This window comes from Passer montanus, unplaced genomic scaffold (assembly GCF_014805655.1).
Source record: "Passer montanus isolate IOZ18808 unplaced genomic scaffold, ASM1480565v1 scaffold33, whole genome shotgun sequence".
NCBI classification, from domain to species: domain Eukaryota; kingdom Metazoa; phylum Chordata; class Aves; order Passeriformes; family Passeridae; genus Passer; species Passer montanus.
Window position 1 is genome coordinate 9,137,504 of NW_024368041.1, and position 12,024 is coordinate 9,149,527.

General features: G+C 39.2%; 1 protein-coding gene across 1 annotated transcript in view; it reads left to right on the forward strand.

The window, feature by feature from the left end:
• TG (thyroglobulin) overlaps positions 1-12,024 on the forward strand; it is a 148,896-nt gene that overhangs the window by 109,295 nt on the left and 27,577 nt on the right. The window contains exons 42-43 of the mRNA XM_039715491.1: positions 8,669-8,833; positions 9,576-9,743. Coding sequence (XP_039571425.1) covers positions 8,669-8,833; positions 9,576-9,743 — 333 coding nt within the window. The remainder of the gene's footprint in view (positions 1-8,668; positions 8,834-9,575; positions 9,744-12,024) is intronic.

The window sequence follows — 12,024 nt, forward strand, 5'->3', positions numbered from 1 at the left end:
AAGTCACTACTGAAGGCACATTTTATCTATGGGCTGGGAAAAACAGGGAGGTTTTCAATGTATTGCATCAGGGCTGGTTTCAGCAGATATAAAAAATGAGGGAAATAACCCAGTTTACATTACTTACACAGAAAGGGTTTATTTTCTTTTCTTCTTCTTCTGAATTTATTTATCCAGTAATGCTCATTTCCCAACTGTTTTCTTTTATGCAGTTTTGGGTTTTTTTCTGACAGACAGGAAGAGGCACAAAACATTTTTTTCTCTCTTATTGAGTCTGAATAGGAATGCAGCCTTTGCTTTATGCTTCACTCTGCACCCCAAAATATCTCTGTCTGCAAACAATTGAAACTTAAAATCAGCAATGAAGAAATATGGATTGAGAGCCAGTCTCTGAATCCCATTTTCATATTAGATTTTAAAAAAACAGAAGCCTCAGGATCTTCCTCATCTCAGTGTCTGAGATGGAGGAACCAAGATACTGGCCTGTTAAATAACCTGACTAAGGGCACTAAGAATGTTGTACCATGGATACGAATATAGAAGTCAAAAGGATTTATTAAGGTTTGCCCTTTGCTTTTATAATCAAGATGGGATCTGAAAAACTCCCTGATACAGCACAGGAAAATATTTAAAAACTCTTGACAAAACCAAAGAAAACAAAATAACCCAGCAAGCCCTAGCAGATTTCCTACTTTGCACCAGAGCAGCTCCAAGTAGGTGCTTATGTGGGAGCTGTTGTGTAACTGTCTTATTGAACCCAGAACACACTGATCAAATCCCCAAAGCTATGCCAAAAATTGGTAATTTGGTAATTTTGAGAGAATATTATTTTTCTTTGATGGGCTGTACCAGCAGTCCTCAGTTGGAAGGGTCAGGAAAGCACTAGGGAGCTTGATAAGCTAATCAGTCTAAAGCACAGCTCCGTGGGTACCCTGGCCAGTTATATTTTGATTGTTTAAGACCTCCTTGCTTTCTTCAAATCACAAAGATGTGACATATATGTCCATTAATGACATTCACTGAATTGATGGACAGTGTTTCTGGAATTACTAAAATATCGTGGGTTAGGGGATGTCTGCAGGTGGGAATGGGCAGAGGCAGAGCCTTTTCCCAATCCTCACCACCCTCAGCCTTAAACTGCCTCTGACAGTCTGTATGCCTTTACAAGAAATAAAGTTACATCCTTGGGAATGGGACAGATCTCAGACTTGGCAGGAGAAATTGGTCACACTTAAGGAGAGGTTGGACTTGTTTGATAGAACATGATCTGCTGGAAACACAGTAATCTCAGACACGGTTTGTATTGTGCTTGTAGAGGAACAGATGAGTTTGCAGTGGAGGGTGGTAGATAGAATTCTCCATTTGCGTGTCATTTCTGCCTGTTGCTGGTGGCTGGCTGCTCCTGTGCAAGGATCAGAGCTGATTTACCCTTTCTGTGCATTTAGCTAATACCTTGTGTCAAATAGGATCATTGATAAAGTAGTGTTTACATCTAAATGGAAGAACATGCTTGTATGAATTTAGTGGGACTTTGTATGTCATCTTAGAAATATTCATATCCTGTTATTCAAGTCATTAACCTGACACAGGCACCCTGTGAGTCACTTGTGAGAGGAACATTGTCCTTGCAGGGTTGCCTCTGATGTCAGCAAAGAGGGGTTTGCAAACGCCGATACATGAAAAAGAAATTTCCCTTATTCAAAATGTTATTTTTGATATAAGAGAGAGAGCCCTTGCCTACCCCCCATTTTTATATGGAAATTACAGTCTAGGAGACAGTTATGGAGGGAAAGATGTTTCTTTCTCAGTCCCCCCTGCCAGTGCTGGATGGACCTGACCATTCCCTGTTACACTTCCTGTGCTGGTGTTTGCCAGGTGTCTGCCAAATGTCTTCTCAGCTGTGACAGAGACTCCCTGAGCTGTTCCCAAAGCTTTCTACTTCTCCAAGCTCTTAAAGCCAGGCTTTCTCCGCCTGGAATAATGACATTAATGTCATCACACAGAGCCCTGCAGTCTTGGTGTATTGTAAGCACCGGTCACTATGCAGAATTGGTTGTCTAAGGAAAAACAATGAAGGGCACTGAAAAACAACCCTGCAAGAAAGAAGCAAGTAGGGTCCAAATTGAAAACAACTTCTGAAAATAGTTTAAATCCAGTCTGTTAAAGAAAAATCTCCTGAACTCGTTGGGAAAGTGAGTCAGTGGTTGTTTAGTTGCAGTTTGCTTATTTTTGCAGGAAGAAAAAAGAGGATTTAAACAGTATCTTTAATCTGGCATTAACTGAAACTGAAGGCACCCTCAAACAGAAATAACGTTCTGTTGCCTGTCCATGGGGTAATTATCTTTAAGCACAAACTGCCAAGGAGAAGGCTGCAGTATCCGTTTCTCTGTGTCTCTGAGCCCAGCTTAAATGCCTCATGCAAGATCAAACACAAGCCATGTTTTAAGGGGTAGGAAGCACTTGAGCTCAGCAGTCAGGAAATGGAAGAGCCCTGGCTATCCTGGAGGTCAAACCAGATGGTCTGACAGATACTTCTGGCTGGGAACTGTGTGCATCTGAGCCTGGAGAGTGCCTATTTTTAACAAATAAAATATTGCTGTACAGCTGGCTCTTTTGGGAAAGTAGAATTCTCAGGACATTTCCTTGCTCTGACTGTTTGCATTAGATGTCTTTTGATCTCATTTTTGGGTGGTGTTACTGTAATTGCTGTTTGCATTGCCTGTAGCATGGTTCAGGGCACACAGAAAGCCTCTCTGGCTGCAGCCATCAGAGAAACCCCATTCGCTTGCAGGGAGTGCGTGTGTTGAGGAGACAAGAAAGAATTTAATTTTCAAGTCAGTTTGGGAAAAAACAAGAGATCGTGATGTGAGGAGAGGAAGCTGCGTTTAGGCTTGCAGATTGTGAGTGATAAAATCTAGTTCCCGTGAAGTTTCTAATCATTAGATGTGTTCTGAATAATTTTTGAAAGATTTTGCAGAAGTGAGCTTCCAAACTCAATGAGGAATCAAAAGACATTCAGCACTGCAGCTTATATGGCAATTGTCTTTTCCAGATCTGTTGTGAGACAGGTACAGAGTACAAGTGATGGCACTGTGGTGGACTGACTCTGGCTGGACACCAGCTTCCCACTAAACCTGCTCTGCCCTCCTCAGCTGGCAGGGGAGAGAAAATAAAATTAAAATCTCATGGGTCAAGATAAGTACAGGGAGAGATTACCAACTGGTTACCAGCACAGACCGGGAAATTAATTTATTTTAATTAGTTTAATTTAGTACCAATTAAACAGAGCACGATACTGAGAATTAAAGCATGATTATGACCATCTGGGATTTTCCACTCTCACTCTTCCTCACAGCACTGCAATTATTTCATTTAGACTCCCTCGCTACCAAAATACACAAACCAAACAGAGGTCCATATATTCTTTTTTATCATCTCATCAGAATAGCAGCAAGAGCTTGTGGGGGAAGAAATGGGATGGCCAGGATAGCACCAGTGAAAGTCTGTTGAGCTCTGATGTCCCAAAAGAAAAGTTTGCAAGAGGCACCAGCCCCAGCTCAGCTGGTCACAGCCCGATAACAAAGTGAGAATTCACCTTCATGTTATACTAATTCATCAGCTTCTCACCATTGTGAACTGCAGCATTTTGTGGTGTCTGAATTTCTACTGTGTATTTGAACCTCTGATATTGAAAAGAGAAATTTAGAAATGCTGGCAATGCTCCTGGTCCCTGAACTAAATAGTACCGAAGGCTTTTACTCCCATTTTTAATGCCATCACTTGTTGCAGTAGGTGCTGTTGCTCAACACTCTAAAGTTCCTCCTATTCCTATGAATTTTGGAGAGCAGTGTAACAATGCTGTTGTGAATTGTGTAACACAGCTGCTTCTTCTTAGCACTTTTGAACACTTTCAAATGGGTCAGTGTCAAAAATGTCAATGGAACTTCCTCTGTCTTCCTCTTCCCCCTTGTTGTGGGTCTGTCTATAAGGACAGCTAAAACAAGAAGTGTGTGTGGATTCAGTTCCCTGTAAATAATTTCTAAATGATCCCCCAGTGATGACAAAGTGACTAATGACTACAATTTTATTGTACATGTCATTTTTTTAGAGGTTCACTTTCAAAAAACAACTCTGCTGGAACAGCAAAGATTTCACTTGTTAGTTTCAAAAGTGAATTTTTTAGCTCTTGTGTTCATGGGTACAGGAGAGTTCTTGGAGAATTAAAAACCAGAGGACTAACAAAAAGAACACAGTGTTTGTTATTCTTGAGCTGATCTCATGATTTTTGGTTTTCTGATTCATGATTCTGTAATGTTGATGGTAATATGGGTGTCATGTAATGGAAACAAACAGACCTTCCACTATTTCTTCTTCTGCCTAAGTAGTACTATTTTTTAAAGTACACAAGTCCTCCATTATTGGTTTCTGGGACTAATCACACAAATAAATGATAGTCTTATAGGAAAAGAGGGAACTTCTAAGCGTAACTCTGTTATTCTCTCTGTCCTGAGCCCACCTGTAATATGAATTCAGTGTTCAGGGAAGATTTCTGTTTAATGTGAAAACTGCAGGCTCAAAAAAAGAAAGAACATTAGTTCTAGGCAATACCAGCTTCTGTTCTCACTTATTTGTTTCTGAAGGTTTTTTTGTTTTGTTTTGCTTTTTGTTTTTTGGGTTCTTTTTTACAATAGTGAAGAAACAGACCCTGAATTTGATGTGCATTTGTAAAGCAGAGAACTGGTAGAGTTTTGCTTGCATAACTTCTGCCCTAAGAGAAGTCATGTTTCTAAACCTGGAACACCTTGGAAGGAAACATAATGGTATTGCTCCTAAATACTCTTTGAAAGATGCCTTGTGTTTCTCTATCTCTGCTTCAGTCCTAGAAAAAATTAAACATGATTAAAAGTAGTAAATTCCACATATCTTTCAAACCCTAAAGATTTGGTCTCTTTCAAACCCCAGACCCAAGCAAGACTTGCTTCCTGAATATGGGTGTTATCAAAAAAAGCAAACAGAGGAAGTGGCCATTAGCATGGCAAATGGAAGAAAAAGTACAGAATAAAGAGCAAATAAACCTTTTGTAACCACTCACAGAAAGAAAAGAAAATATCCACAGCCAGACTGAGGCTCCATTAAGCTCTTCTCACTCATAAATGTATTTTCAGAAGTTTGGGGGCTTTATTTTACTCATTGAGCTTTGACTGTATCTTCTGCCAGCCCATACACATCTATGCTGTGACATGAAGATTTGTCTGCCCAAACTTTAGTTCTGCCCCTGCTGTACAGAACTTGGGGGACACTTCTGTTCAGAACCTTTTGCAGTCTTTGTTTTACTCAGTACATGACTTCAGGGCAATCTTTCAGGTTGTGTATATTTGAGACAGGGAAACTTTGCACAGCTTTTAAAATCTCCAGGAGGAAACATGTTCAAAATCAAGCATGCACAAGGATGCTTTGCTTGGTCCCAGTGAATTTTTGGATTCCATATATCATCTGATTTCAGTACTCTTTCCCTACCAAACTTGGCCTTTTAATAGGGCAACTTCAGAATTTCCACAGAAACTGACACTTTCAAAATTTGTGAAACTTTTGGAGTTATGAGTTTCGTTGCTTTGTTTATGATTTATTTTTTTATTATTTTTGTTTTGCTTTGTTTTAAATGAATGCCATTTGAAGGCACTGGATGTTTGATAAAGTATGCTGAGCATGTTCAGCTCTGATGTGGAAGAATGCTTGCTGGCTTAGTGGGTAAATATTGTGCAGCCTTGGATTTAATTTTTCTGCTGTATTGAGTGGGCTCATAATTCCTTACTCCTCATGAAATGCAAGGAAGCTCCTTTTCTGAGGGAAGCTCTCATGATGTGTTATCCCTTTTCTAGTCTCATTCATCATAGCTCTGATGAACATGCTCTTCCAAAGGTCAGGTTAAAACACATGGTTCTCACTCCATGTACTGGGAACCCACCCACAGACAAGATACTCTCATCAAAGATATTTTTCTTTCTCTCTCATGACCAGCTGAGTCAGTGCACCTAGTCAGCAGCTGGCAAATATCATGCCTTACAAAATAGGCCACTGCAAATCCTATGAGAGAATAAAGCCCATTGCTCACTTGAGTTCTCATCTAAATTGAGTGCTGAAGTGAAGAATAAGACCAAGTGGTGTTTATTTCTTCTTCTTTAGTTCTTCCACTCTCTTAAAACTCAAAATGGCTCTTATAGTGGCCCAGATTAAAAAATTAGGTTTTTCCTTTGCTTATCTGGAACCATTTTCATCTCAAAAATTAAGCTAATAACAGTGCTTTTTTCCAGATCTGTTAAAAAAAGAAGAGAGATCTTTCAGGAGGGTAGTGTCACTAGAAATTCTGCATGCAGTAAACTAAAAGGATTGGCTCTACACCCAAACCCAAATTACCTCTTTATCACTATTTTTGGAAATCAGTTTCTCCAGTTGTGAGCAATGGTATCCCATTAGTATCAATGGCTCTGCTTGTTTGAAATATAAAAAATCTCATGGGTGCTGGCCAGGGCTTCACAGAGTTCTTTGAGCTCCAAGGTTTGAGACAATTTCAATTTAAATATTTGCTGCTTGGTTTTTGTTTCTTTTTGACTTGCTTTTCAGGACTTGTAGTTGAGCTTTGAGCAAATTCAGTAAGAAGTATGTTAATCAGTTCAATAGATCAGGGTCTTTCAAATCGTGCATCTGGGTTGTGGGGTTTTTTAGAGGACAGAGCTAATTTTAGCAGCTGTTATCAGTAAACTGCTGCAAATGTTTGGAAATTAGTCATTTGAACCATGTCAGAGCTATTCCAACCTTTCTGTTCTAGGTCAGATCTTATCAGATTTAAACTAATTTTTCTGCATGGGAACCCACCCACAGACAAGATACTCTCATCAAAGATATTTTTCTTTCTCTCTCATGACCAGCTGAGTCAGTGCACCTAGTCAGCAGCTGGCAAATATCATGCCTTACAAAATAGGCCACTGCAAATCCTATGAGAGAATAAAGCCCATTGCTCACTTGAGTTCTCATCTAAATTGAGTGCTGAAGTGAAGAATAAGACCAAGTGGTGTTTATTTCTTCTTCTTTAGTTCTTCCACTCTCTTAAAACTCAAAATGGCTCTTATAGTGGCCCAGATTAAAAAATTAGGTTTTTCCTTTGCTTATCTGGAACCATTTTCATCTCAAAAATTAAGCTAATAACAGTGCTTTTTTCCAGATCTGTTAAAAAAAGAAGAGAGATCTTTCAGGAGGGTAGTGTCACTAGAAATTCTGCATGCAGTAAACTAAAAGGATTGGCTCTACACCCAAACCCAAATTACCTCTTTATCACTATTTTTGGAAATCAGTTTCTCCAGTTGTGAGCAATGGTATCCCATTAGTATCAATGGCTCTGCTTGTTTGAAATATAAAAAATCTCATGGGTGCTGGCCAGGACTTCACAGAGTTCTTTGGGCTCCAAGGTTTGAGACAATTTCAATTTAAAGATTTGCTGTTTGGTTTTTGTTTCTTTTTAACTTGCTTTTCAGGACTTTGAAGTTGAGCTTTGAGCAAATTCAGTAAGAAGTATGTTAATCAGTTCAATAGATCAGGGTCTTTCAAATCGTGCATCTGGGTTGTGGGGTTTTTTAGAGGACAGAGCTAATTTTAGCAGCTGTTATCAGTAAACTGCTGCAAATGTTTGGAAATTAGTCATTTGAACCATGTCAGAGCTATTCCAACCTTTCTGTTCTAGGTCAGATCTTATCAGATTTAAACTAATTTTTCTGCATTTGCAACAACTAGTTTTCATGTTTACTCAAAAATGTTGTGCCATTCTTTCTTGTTAAGAACATTTGCTGTGTTGGCACAGCTGTAACAAGAATAGAAAGAGTCTGGGGTAGAGACTGGACTGTAGCCTGTGCTCTGGTTTTGATCTTCATGCTCTGGTTAATCTTCTGCAGTTTCCTTTAGTCTTTTGTTCCACTTCTTCAGTTCATAGCCCTTCCAGACCCTCACTGCTCCCTGTGCTACTTTTCTTTGTTTTCTAGCCGAAGCTGATTTACACTCAATGTGAATGCTTAGTGCTCATTTGTTCTTGTACCAGCATTGTCCCAAGGTAGAAATGGCTTTTCTTTATGGACATCACACCTGCTCTCTGTCCTTGTTTGTCAGAGCTATGATAAAACTCCATTTAGTCTCCTCTTGTAAGATGGGCTCTCCATTTCTTCATGTGCCTCACAGCACCTTCTTTATATCTGCTCCTGTCTCAATGTTTCTCTTTCCACCAAAGTTTTCAGAAAGATTTGTGATTTGGTCAGAGACATAGTAAAGGTACTTAGAGGTACTTTTCCAAAATAACAGTACTTTTCCAAAATAACTGTACTTTTCCAAAATAACAGTGGCAGGTCTTTCCACCAAAGTTTTCAGAAAGATTTGTGATTTGGTCAGAGACATAATAAAGATACTTAGAATTTTCCAAATTAACTGTGGCAGAGCTGGAAACAGCCTAACTGACCCTTTACCCCTTTGCTTTGATCTTTAGAACCTGCTTATTTTAATTTAAAAGCCAGGGTTTTACGTTCTGCAGGTGGAAAGATTTTTCTTCTCATCTTTTATTCCTGCACCAGGGAACCAGGTGTTCAGACAACATATATTGACTGATATTATGTTTTTGCTTTTTTTCTAGGGTGGCTCAGCTTTTTCTCCAGCATCTATAATTACTACCAGGAGGGCACAGACCCAAGCAGCAGCCCTGGCTGAAGATGTGGGATGCCCTTCATCCACCAGTGAGGAAATTGTAGCCTGCCTTCGCCAGTTGCCTGCTCGTGTCCTCAATGATGCTCAAACTAAGGTACAACATAGCAAAGCATATGCCACTGGCAAGAAATCAAAAAGTTTCCATTCACACAAAACTGTGAGAGAGAACCTTAAAAAATAATTTAGTCTGAATCCTTGTGAAAGAGGAACTGGACTATTTTTGGTGGAAGGAAGTTGTTGTCCATGACATCCAGCTCTGAGCTATGAATACTCACAATTTGATTCTCCTTTAGACTAAATTCCTTTTACACTGCTTTAATCATGTCTTCTGAAATAAATTTAAAAATAGTTTTTTCCCCTTCTTTCAGCTCCCTCTTGCCTACCCCTGGGTGTTACTCTAGAAAAGAGTCAAATGTCTGCAGCTTTAATAACAGAACTTATGCAGAAAACGAAGCAGGATGGGATGTTCAGTATTTGAAGTGGGAGGCTTGTGAAAGCTGCAGTATAAATAAATCTAGAGATGTATCCTTTACCCACAAATTAAAACACCCACCTGCAAAAATTTTTCAATGAGGACCAACATGAAGTCAATCCCTAGTTTAAAGCAACATTTTTATAAGACCATAATTTCTCTTTGCCTCTTCAGTTTGTTCACCTACTTAGACTGTCAGCAAAATCATTGTTTTTTGCCAATGATGAGTTTGCACTTACATTACTTGGTCACTTGTTCACTTGAAATGAATCAATCAGTTGAAATAAGCATAAATAAAATAGAATTTAAAGGGTAAGCTGAATTAACTGCACAATTTTGCTCTTTTTTTTTTTTTTCAACATAGCTGCTAGCTATCAGTGGCCCATTCCAGTACTGGGGTCCAGTGATAGATGGAATTTACCTCCAGGAACCTTTGGCTAAAGCTCTGCAGCGCCCTCAGCTTTGGAAAGTAGATCTGCTCATTGGAAGTGCTCAACAAGATGGTCTCATCAGCAGAGCCAAGGCAATTAAGGTAGGAAGACACTCACTGTTAATGAACTGATGGCATCACTGTGATTAAAGTAATTACTGTAATCACATGCAGCCTGGAGAGATGCTTTTTGATTTCTACACATTATGAATTATGCTCCACAGGAATATGCAAATGCATTGTCCTTCTCCAGCCCGTCTTGGTCAGGATGACTAATAGCATAATAATATGTGTTGACTAATATTTCTGTGGGAGTCACAAAATGGTGAGAGACCAGAAATGATTTAGCATTTATGTCCTGCTGTCTTTAAAATCCTATTTATATTTCAATCTCAGTAGTATCTCACAAAGATGAAAGCAACTAAACAATCGATTTCTTCACTGTGCAGCAGGATTAAACCACCATTTTGAGTTTTTTTAGCAACCTTTTCCTCTGTTGTCTCCTAGAAGTACATTTTCCTGTAACGATGATTCTGAGTATGGACTAACTGTTATAAGGAACAGCACTGGCCTGATGTGTGGTCTAAGGTTTCCGGACAGAAACTGATGAAAACAAAAAGAATTGCATCCCTGCTGTGCTGTCTGTTGCTATCTTTCAACAGGATTGTTGCAAAATTTCACCTCTTAGAAGGCACTGAAATGTCAGTCCCATCTTCTCTTTGCTGGTAGCCAGTAGCACATAAACCAATTGAATTCAGAATTAATGGCCCACATGAATTAAAGTTCATATTACTTGTTTACTCTCTCTCAGAACTTTCCTGCTCTTTTTTCCATTTCTTTTTCTCTTTTGTAATCAATTTCAAGAGAAAGTCATAGGAGAAAGGTACAGAAGATATAGTGTGGTGCTGGAGGCCTGCAGATAATGATCCAGAGCCTCTGACATGGAATAAACCTCAGTGACCTCATTACAAGTCCTATGATGAAGATTAGGAAGTGAAATTCTTTCCTTTACCACTACTTCTGCATATGACAGTTGTCTGCAAAATTGAGATGAAATTCCATGTTGTATTAAAAATTTTGCAACAAATCATGGTGTTGATGAAAGGCACAATAAGAGCTAAATCCCAGCACTGTCAGATTAAAATGAAAAGAAAAAACACTTCCAACTAAGAGTTCAGTAGAAAAATGTTTCCTGTCCAAAAATAAAACTGGAAATATCTTTTTTATTTAAAGGCTTGCTGAAAATAAGATTGGAAGGGAACTCAGTAAGTTGCTGCAACTCAACCATAAGAAACGGATGTATCTACTGATGATTTTTTTTTAATTTCCCTCTATTTCTATTTTCCTGTGTCTTTAGGCTTTTAAAACTTGAGGGAATAAGAATGCTTTGACCAGTCTGTATTCCTGTCTGGGTTGTTTTCTTAAAGATCTGCTGCAAGGTTGAATTATCCTGATTTCTCCATTGTAGACACAGTTAGGGTATTAATTGCTGGGAAACTGTAAAGGTCCTTCCATCACTGAGCTACTTAGGAAGATGCAATCTCCAGGTTCTCAGCAGCATTTCTGTGTGCTAGCCATGACCATGTATGGTGGCAGTGAATCTGATTATGAAGTCCTGAATAAGCCACAGAGGTATTTAGCTACAGTGACAAAATCTAGTGCAGATGGTGGTTGTTACTTGGAAGTCTGTACCCCATTTCCTCTGTCATAAATGTCACAATAGATCTTTAACGTGTGCTAAATGTCCTCTCTCCACAATAGATCTCAAAGAAGAATTTGAGACAATCCACCCTGTATCCCAATCATCTACAAAATAAATGTTAAGAGTTCCTTTGAGGTAAATCTCACTTGCAACTCTCTAGGAATAGCCAAAGCTGGTTTTACTGGTACTAAGCGGTGTGGGAAGGCTTAGCTGATAGACAGAGCACTGAACTGCACTTGGAAAACTGAGGCATAATTACTAGTTTGTCTTTGACTACACCCAAAGTATTTAATCTGTCCTAAAAAGAGGGAAGCAAGCCTCCCTGGGGTGAAAATTCACCTATGGCTGTGGTCCTGCTCTGCAGAGAGATCTATGGATGTATTTCAGTAGACAAACACAGCTGAAAGGTGCTCTGGCAAGTGTATGGAATTGGTGAAGTCCTATTTCAGTGGACAAACACAGCTGAAAGGTGCTCTAGGAAGCCTATGGAATTGGCAAAGCCCTAATTTCCATCTTCTTTAGGATGGCCGATGTCAGTGTAGACAGTGCGAAGAGTGAGGGATAAAAACATTTAACCCCTACTGACTGGCTCCACCAGTTACTGGGAATAATTGTACTGGGCAATCCTGTCAAGGACTGGTTATATGAATCCTGATTTGTCTTAGTACTGATCCTGTAAAT